Below are 17,548 nucleotides of genomic sequence, written 5' to 3'. Positions count from 1 at the left end.
TTAACAATGCAGCGCGAATTCGTATGTAAATATATTTGAAAGAAAATTTTTAGTGTTCACTGTTCAAATTTTTCGAAACACGAATTTGTTTTTATCGAATTATCCAGCAAAGTTTATGGTTTTCGTTGCCGGTAAAATGTTGCTGAGTGCGACCATTTCTGTTGAGCCTCCTGAGTACACTCCTCCTGAAGTTCCGGCTGAATTATGAACTGCACCATGTTTACTGTGCAGTTGTATGTGTTTTCAGAACGCTCTGAGAACACGTGTGGGCGAGGACATGGCTACCCGACCACCGGGTGGAGTGCTGGTTCCTTTCGTTCAAACACGTCTTCCGTGCCTCGTCTAGACGGCATGGAGCAGTCGAGTATCAACAAAGTCCGGCTGCTGGTCAATAAAACCACCCACGGCCCGTGTAACAAAATACTGAGCTCGTGGGCGGCTCTGGGGGCGTCAGAGGTGCAGCCCCGCGGCGGCACTTACCGACCGTGACCGCCGCGCTGTGCCGGTGCTGAGGGTGGGTGGGGTCGGAATGCAGCCAGACGGTACGCGGCCCGTGACCGCCAGCTCACGGTGATTGGACTCACACTGCCCGCGCGGCGTGGACTCATGGCGGAATCACTGGAGCTGGGCGCCGGAGCCCGGTTCAAGTGTCCCCAGTGTACCCAGAAACAATGGACTGTTCAGAACTGCAGAACCATGATCCGCCAACTGGTTATGCTGGTTTCACTCCTCATGTAGGATTTTATTATTATTTGCATTATTGACGTCGTTTTTACATATTTTTTATGAAGTCTTTTGATGGAGAATGTAGGAGGTAGATGCCTACAATAGGACGTATATTACCATGAAACTAAAAATTGATCAATGGTGAGATGCTCCTTATTTTATGTACCATTTCTGCTTTTATTATCTGCTGAGGGAATAGACCTGTTCTTTCCTCTCTGATCTAGAGAGAAGCAATATGTCCTATCGGGAGGGCATCTTCCGAGACAGATTCGTAGAGCGTCAACGAAATCCCCCTACATTTAAAATTCACTGAAGTATATCGTGACTAGTGCACTTCACCTTCTCGTGAGTCGTGACATCGTGATATAAGTTCTCCGTTATATGTCCGTTCAAGAAGAAAAGGATTTCATGACGCACTAGACCAAAACAGAGCCTCTGCACGGCTGTGCAATCATATGATATAAAATATCCTGTAAATTGCTGCCTGACGTTATTGCGGCTGCAAGTTGTCGCCGCTAATCGCTACCCGCATGCAATAATTAAGGTACCGGTTCGCCGTATACCCTCAGTCCAGTGTCCTGTGAACCAGAGCGCTCTGGAATCAGCCATACAAATATTGGGCTACTTTTTGTTTTGTTTTGTTGGGTTAGGCCCTTTCGGTCCAATGAGACCATTTCAGAGCCGGGAGGATGATAGGATATAGGGGGAGACATTGGTCTGGGCAGGCACCCTAGTGAGTCGCCGGGGCTGAGCCCGTCCGAAGACAGGCCACCCAGCCCCAAGGCACTCACTGCACCCGGCTACGGGGTGCGCTCCCTCGGGAGCAGCGGCGCCGCTCCAAGGGAGCAGCCCGCATGAGATAAAGTTGCCTGTCCAGCCCGGAGGGGGGTTGCGGTGTGGAGGAGAAGGATTTCTGTGTCCTGAGGATAGAAGCACGGAACGGTGCTTGGGCTACAAGTCAATGAACTGTTAAATAAATTTACTTTGCGCGCATGATCTAACCACGGGATAAACAGAACCGCAATGCATACGCTACATGTGATCATAAATACAATAACGTGAATAGACGTTCACAGGCATCGCATTATACGAGTATAATAGGACATCAGTAACAGCGTTCGACCGTTCCGGGCTGTCCGGCGCTGTCCCACGGGCCCTGCAGTGCGCGTGATTGGCAAATAATCGCGGCTTTGACACGTTGTTGTCACATCCCCGCACGCGCAGTGCGTGCCTCCGTGCCTCCGTGCGCAGCGCGGCGGGCCATTCACGCTAGCTGACGTCACACACATTTTCGGCGAACCGGCCCGGCGGCTTCCCGGAGCGCCGCCGAACCTGGGTGCGCGTGTGGGGTAGGTACGGCCGAGTGCTGCGGACGGGGCGCGGAGCGCCGCCCCGGAGGTGGCTGGGGTCGATGATTCACTGCCAGCATGACTACAGGGGGGCCGGCGGCGGCGGGCCACAGTCGCTCGCCGGCGGTCGGAGGAGGTGCACCGAGAACCGCTCCAGTTCCCACCATGGCCGCTTCACTGCAGCTGGGAGTGGTGATCGCAGTGGTGCTGGTGATCCACACCACTGGTGCCAACCCGACGCTGAAGGACTCTCCGCCCGAGAGCATCATCGAGGCGGCGGTAAGTTCAAACAGACTCGGCATGATAGGTCACCAGCCCAGTATTGAGAGGATTTAACACAGAACTGCTTACCGTACGTTGTACTCCAGTTGATGTTTATCGAGCAGCAGGATGAGGGATGTCATTTGCGTTTTCGCTTGCCTTTACTGACATGCATCACTGCATATTGTCTGCCTTCTATCAATTGTGTCCCATCAAAATCCATTGCCGTTCCTATTAGAGATTCAGTTCGAATGTTATGAATGGGCGCATTCACGAAACCGAAGCCCGTCGCCTCTAGGCAAAACTTGTTGCTCGGGCGCTGGCCTCAGCGGCCCGATCTATGTAGGGTTGTCGGGAAAAGATGAATATAGAGCGCCAGTGCCACTCGAATCGGGACTACAAAATTATCTGTCAGTATAATGCTGCAATGGCAGCGTATGGAAATTATTTCAACATAATAACTAAGGAGCATAAGTTGTCTTCAAAGTGACTCAGTACAGCAAACATCCGTTGCGGAAACGGCAAATATGAATGACGGCGAGTATGAATGCACCCAAACGCTGCTAACCCGCGCACGCCAAATGTCAATTTCCAATCGATTCTATTTTATATCAGCGGAGGGCCTGACATGCGAGAGAGTCGTTAGGACGGGACGGCGATTGAACCACTGAATTCGGTTCGAATTGGTCGATCGGCGGATACCTGCAGTCGCTTCCATTGGCTCAAAATAGACTCCCGAAGGGCATCGACTGTAATAGTGAAATAAAGTAAAACTCATCATTGACCGCGAGCTCGAATTCGAGAGATAAGCCTTACAACTAACTGTATTGGACTATTTAATATCTCCGCTCCCCGAGCTGTAGATACCATAACCAGACTCGGCCCGTGTCGGCAGACCTACCTGGCTCGATATGGGTATTTACTGGCCACTGCCCCCCCCCCCCCCCCTCCCCAGCTGTAAATTTACCATACCCTCCCGTGTCGGCAGACCTACCTGGCTCGGTATGGGTATTTACTGGCCACTGCCCCCCCCCCCAGCTGTAAATTTACCATACCCTCCCGTGTCGGCAGACCACCCAGGCTCGATATGGGTATTTACTGGCCACTGCCCCCCCCCCCCCCAGCTGTAAATTTACCATACCCTCCCGTGTCGGCAGACCTACCTGGCTCGGTATGGGTATTTACTGGCCACTGCCCCCCCCCCCCCCCCCCAGCTGTAAATTTACCATACCCTCCCGTGTCGGCAGACCTACCTGGCTCGGTATGGGTATTTACTGGCCACTGCCCCCCCCCCCCCCAGCTGTGATTTTACCATACCCTCCCGTGTCGGCAGACCTACCTGGCTCGATATGGGTACTCGTCATCCAGTCCCACGGAGGACAAGTCGGGTGCGCTGGTATCGCTCTCCTCCAATCTGGAGGAGTTTCAGCGGTTCGCCGGACTGAAGGTGACGGGTGAGTACTCACTTCTGACAGGACGGCGGATCGGGTGACCCCCCCCCCCCCTCGGGATTTCCACTGCTGGGATCCCACGATCAGTTGGGTGGTTAATCACGGGCTGAACTGTCACACACTTGATGGCCGCACCTAATATTGTTCCTAATAGCGATCCGTGATGTCTTTATAACGGAAGACATAACAGTTGTGACTGTTAATCAATTTGTAATTTTCCAAGCCCTGTATAACATTTTCTGCATTCTCAGGTGTTCTGGACGAGGCAACCATCGAGAAGATGCGCGAGCCACGCTGTGGTGTGAAGGACAAGCTGGGGCCGAGCTACCGCGCCCGGCGGCGGAAGCGTTACGCTCTCCAGGGTAAGCGACCCAGACCGGTCACACGTCCACAGGCCCTCACTTTTCCCACCTTTTATTAAAGTAATAACGTGCTTGAGCCCCGCTCTTTGCATAGAATGCATGATAGGAAGAGGATGTCGAGCAACATGCGCTAGTTCTTGGTAGCGTAACTGCACCAGGAACTGTGGCTCTATCGCAGCTGAGCCGGACTGTAAATGCAGGACTGAGGAAGCACGGGGCTGGGAAACGAGAAAAGGCCGGCGTCCGTTTCCGCTCCTCCCACGTACTTCCGTGTGGTGCAGAAATTCAGAACGATCAGCAGACGTTCCGGCGCCGGACGAAGGCACATGGGGATGGGGAACTATGTACAGGGCATGGCACATCTGGCCCTGTGGACACACGGGCATCCATGCAAACCGATTCATATTGATTTTTATGTGTTAATTGGACAATGGACATTGGACATATAAGAGTGACACACATTCACATACACAATTAATAGACTGGTGCAGACAACAGACAAGCGAGTGGACGCGGGCAGACAGACATACAAACGCACACATTTCACACAGACAGACAAATAGAAAAAGGCGCACAGGACGAAGGCCGCAGTTCTGGAGGTCCCTCAAGGCCGTGACCCGGGTGCCTGCTCCGTATCGGCCGCTGTGCCGTCACGAGGGCTGAAATCAGGTCACCGGCAGGGACACCGGAAATAGTGGCACACTATGAACGAAAGATCTGACGCTCCTTGACTGGCAACTCGGAGGTGCAAACAAAGCTGAAGTTGTTCATTGTATGACAGCTGAACAAAGCGCTCCTCATACTCTTTGGATCATTGTTAACAATTGTAGCGCACGGACACATCTTTTAGCTACACTTACTTTGAACGTATTTTCTACACTGCTGTTTATAATTTGACGTTGCTACCACAGGCAGCCGCTGGAGGACCAAGACCCTGAGGTACAAGATCATGAGCTGGCCGTCGAATCTGCTGGACAACAAGGACGGTGTGCGGGACGTTATTCTGGAGTCCTTCAAGGCCTGGTCGGACGTCTCGGGCTTGTCCTTCGAGGAGGTGGGCTCCGGCTCCAAGTCCAACATCGAAATCAGGTGAGCCGCTGAACACTACGGCCCGTTAATTATCGGTTCACTTGAACCCTTTCGATGCCTCTGCACTCGCCTTTGCACAAACATTTTTGGTTTGGCTATCGAGTTTTTGACGATCACAATAGACATGCATTATACAAATAGCTTAATCGTCTTAACTCTGCATGATTAGTCAGTGCAACGCATAGGCAGCTTTAACGACACGACTGCAGCTCTGACTAGGGACCCCACTTTTTTGCTTAGCCTCGTGCCCTCATGTCCCACACAGATCTCCACCTGACCTCGTGACCCGGCCCTGTGACCTGACCTGACCTGACACCATGTTACTGCTCCGCAGGTTCGCCAGCGGTGACCACGGCGACGGCGACGCCTTTGACGGCCCGGGCGGCACGCTGGCGCACGCCTTCTTCCCCATCTACGGCGGTGACGCGCACTTTGACGACAGCGAGAACTGGAAGGTGGACCCGCGAAAGCGGGGCGGGATCGACATGTTCACGGTGGCCGCCCACGAGTTCGGCCACAGCCTGGGCCTCTCTCACTCGGACGTGAACGAGGCACTGATGGCGCCCTTCTACAAGCCGCCCAGCCTCGACCGGGACGTCATCAAGGAGGACGACATCAAGGCCATCCAGGTGAGGAGCGGCGACAAATAGGCCGAGTTTTTAGAGATTGCTGTGACGATAGAAAATCCAGCACGTCATCGTGTGTCCCTGAGTCTCACTCAGACGCCACCTCCCTCCTTCTCTGTCTCTGTCACACCGTCTCTCTCCCCGTTTCCCGTTTTCAGGAGCTGTACGGTCCTCCGGCGGCGGACGCGGCGCCGGCGCCCGATCCGCGCGAGCCGTCCTCGCCGGGTGACCGCGAGGACCCGGACCCGATCCTCTGCCAGGACAGCGCCGTCGACGCCATGCTCACCATCGATGTCAACGGTCAGAAGAGGACGTACGTGTTCAAGGGAGACCACTACTGGCGTCTGACCAGCTCGGGGGTGGAGAAGGGCTACCCGCGCCTCATCAGGGAAATGTGGGGAGGCGTGCCGGACAACCTGGACGCCATCCTGCCCTACGAGGAGGCCGACAGAGTCTACTTCTTCAAGGTGAGACGAATAGAACTGAGGAGTTTGGGAACTATGTCGGATGACATGCATGACTTGTTGTGTTCTGGTAACCTGGTGGAACCCCGATTAGCGTGGTTGAGGCTGCTCAAGGGTTGTTAGGGTCGATAAAATCGGTAAAAATGAGGACAAGGATAAAATTCACGGCTGTCAATATAAAACACATCTAACCGATAGTGTTTTCTATTTCAGACAACGTTCAACCTGCGGCTATGATTTCGTTTGGGAATCAGAACCCAGTAGACGCCAGACAGAATCATTATACGTAGAACATTCTATTTACTCGTATAAAGTGGAGCTCCAGTCGTTCGTCGTCTGACGATTCCATCGCCTTCCACCACTACAGGGCAGCCAGTACTGGCGGATGACCGGCCTCAAGCTGGATTCCGGCTACCCGAAACCCATCTCGGCCGGATTCCCGGGAATCCCCGACAACCTGGACGCCGCCTTCAAATGGCGCGCCAACGGCAAGATGTACTTCTTCAAGGGCTCGCAGTACTGGCGGTTTGACAGCGAGCTGGAGACCACAGGCCGGCCGGGCGTCAGCGACAAGTACCCGCAGCCGATCAGCATCTGGCAGGGCATTCCCAACAACATCGACAGCGTGCTCATCTACGAGAACAAGCGCACCTACTTCTTCAAGGGAGACTCGTACTATCGGTTCAACGACGCCGCCTTCTCGGTAAGTGGGGTTAAATAATTATTTCTTTTCTCCTTCGGAAAATTGAAACAATGAAATGATAAAATGTCCATGGTTTTGGCCCTATACGCTATTCAGTACACAATCATGTAACTTTTGCGTAAATTTACGAAAAGAACAACGTACAGTGGGTGTTCTGCCTGTTCTCACATCCGCGCAACTTCCGCTAATAAGTTAGTCTGCTAAGCCAGCATTCACATCGGTGTCATGATGCCATTGGCCATACCACATGCTGAGCTCGGGTAGTGTCGAGACTGGGAAATACGTCACCCACCGGCTGACGTGCCGATCCGTTTCCCGCAGGTGGACGCCTCCTACCCCCGCTCCACAGCCGAGTACTGGTTCGGATGTACGGGCCAGATCTCCAATCTGGTGACACCGTCCAGCGACAACCCGTCAGACTACAGCGGAAATGACGAAGGTGAGCCTCCCCCCTCCCTCGCCCGCCGCCCGTCGTCCCCGCCCCTGCCTGTTGACATCTGTTGTCTTAGACAGTGTCCCTGACACACAATCTAGGCCACAGGAGGGAACAGATGGTGGACGACTGACAGAGTCTCCAGTTTAATTAATTTCATTTTTCACGGCTAATGTCTCCAAGGCCGCGATATTGTGTGGTTTGATCCAAACCCGCAGGTACAATTTGTGTAAATCGGCGCATTTATAGCTCACTTTTCAGGTGGTTACGGGTGATCATTGATATTAACCATTATTGATTTCAAAATGGGAATGCTCTCCACCCACCAGTACACAATCTCAATTGGATATTCCGATTTTGAAATATGGGTCAAAAACTATACCCATCCCTCGAGGTCAGATAGGCCTTTGGCTTGGCCTGTCTGACCTGGAAGTGGAGAGCCCACCGGCCGGGCCAGCGTCCACGCATGTCGGCTCGATGTTTACTGGTGGCACGCGATAGTCGGGGCAAATGAGGACGCCGGCAGTGTCACCGTCACCCACTTGTGTCAGTGTCACCAAACAGTGTCAGTGTCACCAGCGCGTGTTTACCTTCGGTTCACGACAGTCGAGACCTCAGGGCGCGCCTCCGACCCTGCCTCCGACCCGCGGCCGAACCGTGTTATGACGGGCGCCGCGTGCCGGTCCCGGTCGACCGATTAGCCCTGCTGACAGAGCACAATCCACAGATACTGTGTGTTCACTGCCAGAGACGGGGCACTGGTGTCATTGTAGGCTCTGGAGACAGGCGGGCTGCCCGAACTGTGCCGTGGGATCCGTGTGGGGTGCTCAGAGGGCAACGGGAACTTGTGAGGGTCATGGGGACATCATGACCTCAGACATGGCTCGAGCGAGGGGGTTAGGACGTCAGTTTGTAAGCATTCCAGGTCTGGTGACACGGAAACACGCTGATCTGAATGTTGTATTTCACCTATGTCCATGGATGTGTTGTTGTTTGACGTGGATCACATTTTATTTTTATTTTGCTTGATTTATGGAACACCTTATTGGTCAAGTTCGTTTTTAGCAATGCCTTCAACATGCACTTGCTTCCCAGGTCCCTGGAAATCGTCTACGATTTTCTCCTCGTAATTTTCCATTCAGTGCGAGGTACGACATCGTAGTACCGTATTTCTAGCTTCTAACTAGCATGACACATCATAGTACCGTATTTCTAACTTCTAACTAGCATGACTCACACTAACTACGTAGTTAGCTTTGGTGAAAACTAACCGTAGTTCTAGATAATTGCACCACTAACCATCGCACAAGGCATTCCTGGAATTCAAGCAGAACCAGAACGTATGCGACGCAATTTGTATTACTAACGGATCGATTCATCCCATCCTCTCTTTCATAACTTCCTGCATGTCCATTTTGCACATGAAATCCCAGCTTGAATGAATAACAGCCAGCGGTAGTATGTGTATGTGTGTACAGTAGAAGTATTGTGGTCTTCTCTAATGTGCAGACCTAGGCAGTAGGCAACCATAGTCATTCTAGCCAGCACGTGCGGCGCACTGCTGACCTTGCGCCGCGCCCAGCATGCCGCAGCCGACTGCACGGACGTCGAACGCTCGCTGAGCCAACATTTAGTTTTCTCACACGCGCTCGACCGGTCGCACTCAAATAGTGGGTCACTTCGTAGCGTCGTGCCAACACTGGTGACACACTAACCGCACTGCACCCACTGCACTCGGCGCGGCTATGTTTGTGATGTCAGCATGCCAATGGAGCGTATATTGTGTTAATTGATGTCACAATGAGTTGTAATGTGACGATTATTTCATAAATATGCAAGATATTACAACAAAAATTACCCGACGTTTCGTTTATTATAATTAACGAAAAAGTTAATGTTAATGTTAATTATAATTAACATTACCCTTGAAAAAGTTATAATAAACGAAACGTCGGGTAATTTTTGTTGTAATATCTTGCATATTTATGAAATGATGTCACAATGTTCCCTTTTTCTGTATGCATTTTGGTCAGCAAATAAGCCAATCACTTGTGCATGATTCTGATAAATGATAGGAACAGTAGAAGCAAGCTTCTTTGAAATTATGTTTTAAGATATTCTTGTTTTATTTACATCTTTTTTAGATAAGTTTATGCAAAATTGCACATTATCCATTGAAGTCAAGGCGACATATTTGCTGTTTTTTTTTGTCGTTTATTTGTGTCCTATGTATTCACCGCTCGCACCTCGTCCCGTCGGGTCGACCTACCGCGTCTCCGTGTCGGTTTGGTGACGTGGGTGCCTAACTGACCCGTGTATCCCTCCGACAGTGATGGGGTTCGGCGACTTTCTGCCGAGGATCGGCGGCTCCGGCGCCGGAGGTCTTCTGCCCAGCCTGCTGCTGCTGCTGCTGAGCTCAGCCGTGCTGGCTGCTGCGCGCTGCTGAGACGGCTGATCAGCGGTCTGTTGCTGGTTAGGAAGTGCAGTCTCCCGGGAGCATATCAAAGACTCTGAGAAAGACGTGTGTCGGAGACGAAGTCACGGTCAGTGTGTCTGCCGCAGTGTCACGTAGTCTCAGTTTCGGAGTCAGTGTCGCGGCGGCAGTATTCCAGACTTATTGTCGAGGGCAGTCCCCCGGTGCCTGGCGACACAGTAGTTACAGTGACGGATATCGGCCAGTAAGTTGACACCTCGTCTGAGCGGTGTCAGTGTGTGTTGTCTACGCCTGCCGTGCGGCCTCCGTACAAGGACGGGTGGGATGCGGACCGGCCGCCCCGACCGTCGGACAGCGGAGCTGACCGATGTAATGTTTACAATCCCACCGCCCTGTCCAGCGTCCCAGCGGAACAGAGACACTCCTACTAGCGGGGGGGGGGGGGGGCTGACTCAGCTGACCGACTCAGCTGGACTGACTCAGCTGGACTGAGTCGTCGGAAGCTGAGTCAAGAAGTACAGCACGGCGCTCGAATCCTAGGAACGTGACTCGTCAGTGGATATGTTATTGAACCGGGAACCGAGCTGGCTCACGGAGCACTGCCCGCACAATGAATGGAAGAGTCGGCTCACGGGGCGGACTGGAGCGCACGTGATGTCGTGAGGTCACGGGGAGGGAGGGGTAAACGGGATCCGGGCATTAGGAGTCGGCCGAACCGGCGCCTTCTGTGATAGAATATGTGTCCGGCGCGTCGGCCGATTAGTCGAGCTGTGAGCTCGCGGTGAACGCAGAACGGCTCACATGTTCACGATAGAAACCATACTGTGTAGTGTGTGTGCTCTTGTGTGTATGTATGTGTTGTTGTGTATGTGTGTCGATAGTTATCACGAGCCAGTAAACACATAGTTGAACAGAGACAAGCTCCGACTAAACGGCGCTGGCGACGGAGCTATTGGTGCTATTCTACAGCCCTATTTAGTCAATATCACTGCTGGATTATATGAAATGTTTGAGATATGTGTTTATGTGTCATTAGTGTATGTTAATTATCGAAACTGAATCTCCTATAGGAGTTCCGGCCATTATCACAACAAATGTCAGCGATTATCCATGCATATTCATGATAAATACATGCTAACACCATACACATTACACAAAATACCGTGTTTATGGAAGATGCTGATCACTTTTGATGAGTTAACCTCCAGCTTATTGATTATGCGTCAGCGCCCAGTAGGTACCAAAGTTGCTTTAATCTGATGCCTATATTTTTCATAAGATAACGTTTGATACGACAAATGTTCGTAAGTCGATGATAAACAAGCAAAATGGGACAGCCAACTCACAGTATTTATCTACGATTGCTAGCCGAGGCCATTAGGTATAAGGCCTTGCAGTACAGTCTAACAGCCAGGAAGGCATTGTGGTACAGCCTAACAGCCGGGAAGGCATTACGGTATAGTCTAACAGCCGGGAAGGCATTGCGGTACAGTCTAACAGCCAGGAAGGCATTGCGGTACAGCCTAACAGCCAGAAAGGCATTGCGCCTGCGGTACAGCCTAACAGCCGGGAAGGCCTTGCAGTACGGTCTAACAGCCAGGAAGGCATTGCGGTACAGTCTAACACCCAGTAAGGCATTGCGGTACAGTCTAACAGCCAAGAAGGCATCGCAGTACAGTCTAACAGCCAGGAAGATATTGCGGTACAGTCTAATAACCAGGAAGGCATTGCGGTACAGTCTAACAGCCAGGAAGGCATTGCGGTACAGTCTAACCGCCAGGAAAGCATTGCGGTACAGTCTAACAACCGGGAAGGCATTGCGGTATAGTCTAACAGCCAGGAAGGCATTGCGGTACAGTCTAACAGCCAGGAAGGCATTGCGGTACAGTCTAACACCCAGTAAGGCATTGCGGTACAGTCTAACAGCCAGGAAGGCATTACGGTACAGTCTAACAGCCAGCAAGGCATTGCGGTACAGCCTAACAGCCAGGAAGGCATTGCGGTACAGTCTAACAGCCAGGAAAGCATTGCGGTACAGTCTAACAGCCGGGAAGGCATTGCGGTATAGTCTAACAGCCAGGAAGGCATTGCGGTACAGTCTAACAGCCAGGAAGGCATTGCGGTACAGTCTAACACCCAGTAAGGCATTGCGGTACAGTCTAACAGCCAGGAAGGCATTACGGTACAGCCTAACAGCCAGGAAGGCATTGCGGTACAGTCTAACAGCCAGGAAAGCATTGCGGTAGAGTCTAACAGCCGGGAAGGCATTGCGGTACAGTCTTACAACCAGTAAGGCATTACAGTACAGTCCGTACAGTCTAACAGTCAGGAAGGCATTACGGTACAGCCTACCAGCCAGGAAGATATTGCGGTACAGTCTAACAGTCAGGAAGGCATTGCGGTACAGTCTAACAGCCAGGAAGATATTGCGGTACAGTCTAACAGTCAGGAAGGCATTGCGGTACAGTCTAACAGCCAGGAAGGCATTACGGTATAGTCTAACAGCCAGGAAGGCATTGCGGTACAGTCTAACAGCCAGGAAGGCATTACGGTATAGAGTAACAGCCAGGAAGGCTTTGCGGTACAGTCTAACAGCCAGAAAGGCATTGCGGTAGTCTAACAGCCAGGAAGGCATTGCGGTACAGTCTAACAGCCAGAAAGGCATTGCGGTAGTCTAACAGCCAGGAAGATATTGCGGTACAGCCTACCAGCCAGGAAGACACGCTTCCGTTGTAACACCTTATACCGAGTTTTACTCTTAGCTGGTGTGCACGGAGTCCAGGTGAAGACAGATGAGTTGAAGAGACTCAAAAGGCGCCTCCTCTTCAATAGTTCTCCGTGTGTGAGAGTAGGTAAACGTTTACGAGCGTTGTATGGAAAGAATGACATCGGACGGTCTTGGTCCGATTGCCAAGCATGTAGCGTAGCGAACTTGTGCTCGCTCTATAGTGCATACCTATTGCTGGCAATTACCAAAGGCAGAACGATATACCCTACATTTTACAAAAAGCTAGCGTGAGAGCCTGGCCTGGTCTGTAATGTCTTCGAGAAGTAACTAGGTAGGTATTGCTAGACATCTTCCCAGTTATTTATTATACGCCGGTTTCACGAGCAGTCTTGTGAACATATGAATTTGAAATTGGTAAACAAAGCTGTACTGAGTCATACCTAACGCACCAAGGTGTGAATGAATGTCGCTGCATTGTGTTCTTGAAGCTGACCGAATTCCCAATGATTCAGGCTGGGATTCGTTGCGAAAATCGCACCACTTCCGTCGTGACAGCGCATTGAACATCACTCGGGCCCCGGACTGCCCCACAGAGTCGGTCCTCAGCCTGCCCTCTCAAGCACGCTCTGTCACACTGATATTATTCAGCACAGTCAACACCATAAACCGGAAATACTGCAGGGCCTGCCGGCCCGGAAAGGCCACAGGCGTGGGCCTGCCACCCGCTTGGATCGTTCCCTCTCCCCCACATAGGATATTATTCACCATCAGATGCGTATGCGGTCACCAGAGGTCACAGAGGTCACCGGACAGTCACCAGATATCACTGGGTGGCCACCATTGGCCGCGGTATGTCCGGCACCGGACACCACCACCCCGCCGTCGGCGCCGGGTTTTCCTGAGCTGTCGGGATCAGTGCTGGCCCATGCTGTGTCAGCTGGATGACCGAGTCGGCCGCCCGGCGACTGCACTAGGTCAAGGTCACGTGACGGTGCCAGATGGGAAGCGTGCCGCGAGGGGAGGGGAGGGGGGAGGGGTGTCGGTGCCGCGGTGTGACACTGCTGGAGCGGCGGCCCCCCCCCCTCGCCGTAACAGAGTCCTGAGCGACTGCCTCGGCTGGCCTCGGTCCTCTCTGACACATCCACCACACGGTGTGTTTCGATCTGTCCTCAAGGTAATCAGTCTGCTCGCCCCAACGCTCACCATTTGTCCTAGAGTTAACTGGTTACCGTCTGTCTGGTTGGGAGTTAACTGGCTGCTGGCTGTTCGAGAGTTGATTGTCTGTCGTCTGTCTGGCTGAGAGTATCTAAAATTGCCAGCGCAGTCGTCTGTCTCCACGATCTCTCATCGTCCAATCGTCTTAGCTGCTGATATCCATCGGCTGCTTTAGGCAATATCCATTTAAAAATGAAAAAAAAATTAAGCCGAACAGACCTAATGTGGAAGAAAAACGGGAAAATCGACAGAATAAAAAGGCGCGTGAATTAACGTTGCCTGATACCTGCTTCACCTTAAATCCATCCATGTGATATGCTCGCAACGCTTTGTAAAAATGTATTCAATAAATAATAAGGAATCACACAATCACGAGATAACGCAGCAGCCGAGCCGACCACTCACTGGGTCGAATATGGACGGATAGTCAAGCCAGGGGGTCGGGCCCCTCTCTCAGCAGATGGCAGTTGCATACTGCCCGAGTAAGCACATTGCCCGTAACAGTCGATACCCAAGATGGCTGATACAGTGTGAATGTACTGCCCGAGTAAGCACATTGCCCGTAACAGTCGATACCCAAGATGGCTGATACAGTGTGAATGTACTGCCCGAGTAAGCACATCGCCCGTAACAGTCGATACCCAAGATGGCTGATACAGTGTGAATGTACTGCCCGAGTAAGCACATTGCCCGTAACAGTCGATACCCAAGATGGCTGATACAGTGTGAATGTACTGCCCGAGTAAGCACATCGCCCGTAACAGTCGATACCCAAGATGGCTGATACAGTGTGAATGTACTGCCCGAGTAAGCACATTGCCCGTAACAGTCGATACCCAAGATGGCTGATACAGTGTGAATGTACTGCCCGAGTAAGCACATTGCCCGTAACAGTCGATACCCAAGACGGCTGATACAGTGTAAATGGCTGACGGGTCTTACAGCTAGTGTCCTCCGGGGCGAACCTCGGGACCACCCAAAGCAGTGTCAGACACACGGTATAGCATCACCAATGGACACTTTACATACATGTGCCCTCTCCGCTTCACTTAGAAGTACTCTTAGACTTAGAGAGTTCTTATTGTACTACAGCAGCATTTCACGATAGAGACGGCTTATATGTATATGTAGCTATAGCACATCACATAACGTATCACACTCTCCAGTTTTAGAGCCATCTCGCCGTAACACGACCCGCGCCTTTAAACCCGTAACCACAACTAGTCCATGTCCATAAGCGGGTCCTGTCCTGTCCACAACAGCGGTCCCCGTCCGGCGCGTGCACAACCAGTCCATGTCCACAAACACTCCCTGTACACAAACGGTCCTCGTCCACAAACGGCCTACAAATGTAGAAATCCACAATCGACACTGTTATGCAAACGACACTTGAAATTCGCAGCGGCTATACCCCCTAAATCAAATCCATAGCCCCATCAAATGGGTGTTGCCACAATCAACAGTCCTTATCTGCTCAAACGGTGGCCCTGTTCCCATTGGATACCACTACAGAAGGTCCCTGTCCAGTATATATCTGTATAGACATGGCTTACACAAGAAACTGGGCACAACAGCTATGCTAAATTCATTCAAAGCCAACTGAGCGGCCAGATAGCGTCGTAACTAGTTCAATGATGTATAGTCATTGCTGGCGTCTGTTTCGTTCAAGGCTCCGTTGCCAGGCGGTCGGAGTCCACACGAGCGCTGTTAGCACGTCGATAACACTCTTCGAACACGCATACTGCCTCGTCACACTGGATAATACTGTCTCGATGGTATGTGTTGCCTTGGAATGGTCATTATTTGAGTATTCTGTGAAGCACATTTTGGAAGAATGCTGTCTGAAGTACAGTTTGGGCCTAAAGACTTGCAGTTCGACAAAGTACTGCGACATCATAAATGCATATACAGTGGTAACACCACCTGAGAGCACGTCAAACGTGCCGTTTTCCCTACAGTCTCATCAGTTTACGGTCCATTCTGCTTAGAGCGTTCACGGACCTCATCACAGGGGACCTCATCCACCCGGCCATCACCAGCTGCACCGGCCCGGGAGCGTCCGTCCCGCCGTCCCCCGTCCCCGGCCCCGTCCCCGGCCCCGTCCCCGGCCCCGTCCCCCGGCCCCGTCCCGCGGCCCCGTCCCCCGGCCCCGTCCCCCGGCCCCGTCCCGCCGTCCCCCGGCCCCGTCCCCGGCCCCGTCCCCCGGCCCCGTCCCCCGGCCCCGTCCCCGGCCCCGTCCCCCGGCCCCGTCCCCCGGCCCCGTCCCCCGGCCCCGTCCCCGGCCCCGTCCCCCGGCCCCGTCCCCGGCCCCGCCACCGGCCGGGGCTCACTGAGCGGCCTCCAGCAGTGTGTCCAGGTCCATCCGGGCCGGACACACTGGGCCGGGGCTCACTGAGCGGCCTCCAGCAGTGTGTCCAGGTCCATCCGGGCCGGACACACTGGGCCGGCTCACTGAGCAGCCTCCAGCAGTGTGTCCAGGTCCATCCGGGCCGGACACACTGGGCCGGCTCACTGAGCAGCCTCCAGCAGTGTGTCCAGGTCCATCCGGGCCGGACACACTGGGCCGGCTCACTGAGCGGCCTCCAGCAGTGTGTCCAGGTCCATCCGGAACCCGTACAGACTCAGATCGCGGCGGAACCGCTGCTTGACGCGGCGCAGCAGGTGGCGCGGCACCAGCGGCAGCTGCCGCGCCAGCTCGCGCACCACCGTCTCGCGGGAGTCCGCCGACTCCGGGGGCGGCCTCCAGGTGTTCCTCCAGCCCATCTCGGAGGCGAGGAACGCCACCTCCGTGTCCAGCTGGGCGGCGTGCAGCACAAAGTCGTACCGGTGGTTGCAGACGGCGCAGGTGTCGGCCGCAGGCGGCAGCGGGTCGTCGGTGACGGCCAGCTCGAGCACCTCGGCCAGCGAGACGGCGGGCCCGGTCCGCTGGCCGGCCGGCACCGTCCACCTGCGGCACGGACCACCAGTCAGACAGGTGCTGCCGCCTGGCGACAGGGAGCCAGCGTGCTGCTGTGCTGCCACCTAGCAGAGGCAGGGAGAGCGAGCTCCTACCCAACATTCGTCGAAAATAACATAATATGTCACTAAAGCAGTATGGCGAGCATGTGATGGGTCTCACAGTTGAACACAAGCAATTCAACAGCCGCTGATCATGCATAACAATTGCGTCCTCAGTTTAATGTTTTCGTCAATGACCTGTGCCTATCGGTTTTCTAACATCTTTGCCACATGCGTAAGTAGGCGGAAGGCACGCAAGTAGCGTAGCGTGACATGGTATTCTCTAATTGTTAACGATGAGAACAACGGTTCCAAGCGAGTTGCGCCATAAATTACATAAGTTATTCCGGTTGATGCCCCGAACTTCAATCTACAGCTTACCTACACGTTCCGTTGTCTCTTACTGGTGCAATGAGAATTTAGATCACCCCCTATTAATTTAAGCTGCATTTAGGTCCACATTTATACATGTTGAGACAAGGTGAATCAAGATTGCCCGTAGAACATCGAACCAGGAACCTCGGGCATTTTATGATATCGAAGTCATGGTATGCGTAAGACACTTGCTACCTCAAAGTCGAAACATTCTAAAATGTCGTGCCTAGGAGACAAAGGCGAGTGATTGCTCTAACGCGCACCTCCGCAAGTCTATGACGCTTGTCCGACAGCTGTGGCGGCTTTTTTCGCCGTCCATTGTAGCAGGGCGGCCA

General features: G+C 53.0%; 1 protein-coding gene across 2 annotated transcripts; it reads left to right on the top strand.

The window, feature by feature from the left end:
• The first annotated feature begins 2,060 nt into the window (after positions 1–2,060).
• Positions 2,061–11,057, top strand: LOC122364860 (matrix metalloproteinase-24-like). 2 transcript variants are annotated; one of them, XM_043335640.1, is made up of 10 exons: positions 2,061–2,354; positions 3,670–3,790; positions 4,039–4,149; positions 5,061–5,238; positions 5,573–5,867; positions 6,023–6,331; positions 6,696–7,031; positions 7,353–7,470; positions 8,560–8,612; positions 9,795–11,057. In XM_043335640.1, exons 1-9 carry the CDS (start codon positions 2,154–2,156, stop codon positions 8,592–8,594), a joined length of 1,704 nt encoding a protein of 567 aa, XP_043191575.1. In that variant the 5' UTR covers positions 2,061–2,153; the 3' UTR covers positions 8,595–8,612; positions 9,795–11,057. The 2 variants fall into 2 exon arrangements, with proteins under 2 accessions (XP_043191575.1, XP_043191574.1); XM_043335639.1 differs by lacking the exon at positions 8,560–8,612 and having other exon boundaries at positions 2,179–2,354.
• The last annotated feature ends 6,491 nt before the right edge of the window (positions 11,058–17,548 follow it).

Source organism: Amphibalanus amphitrite, unplaced genomic scaffold (genome assembly GCF_019059575.1).
Source record: "Amphibalanus amphitrite isolate SeventyFive unplaced genomic scaffold, NRLGWU_Aamphi_draft 000704F_arrow, whole genome shotgun sequence".
In the NCBI taxonomy this organism is placed as follows: Eukaryota; Metazoa; Arthropoda; class Thecostraca; order Balanomorpha; family Balanidae; genus Amphibalanus; species Amphibalanus amphitrite.
The sequence above is the reverse complement of the archived record's forward strand: the minus strand, read 5'-3'. Positions and strand labels throughout refer to the sequence as shown.

What these genes read in the sequence shown, in the direction of transcription:
- LOC122364860 (XM_043335640.1), top strand. Translation starts at nt 2,154, where the DNA reads ATGACTACAGGGGGGCCGGCGGCGGCGGGCCACAGTCGCTCGCCGGCG. An exon ending in AGAGCATCATCGAGGCGGCG is followed by an intron (nt 2,355 to 3,669) that starts GTAAGTTCAAAC and finishes CCGTGTCGGCAG; the next exon opens with ACCTACCTGGCTCGATATGG. An exon ending in GAAGCGTTACGCTCTCCAGG is followed by an intron (nt 4,150 to 5,060) that starts GTAAGCGACCCA and finishes TTGCTACCACAG; the next exon opens with GCAGCCGCTGGAGGACCAAG.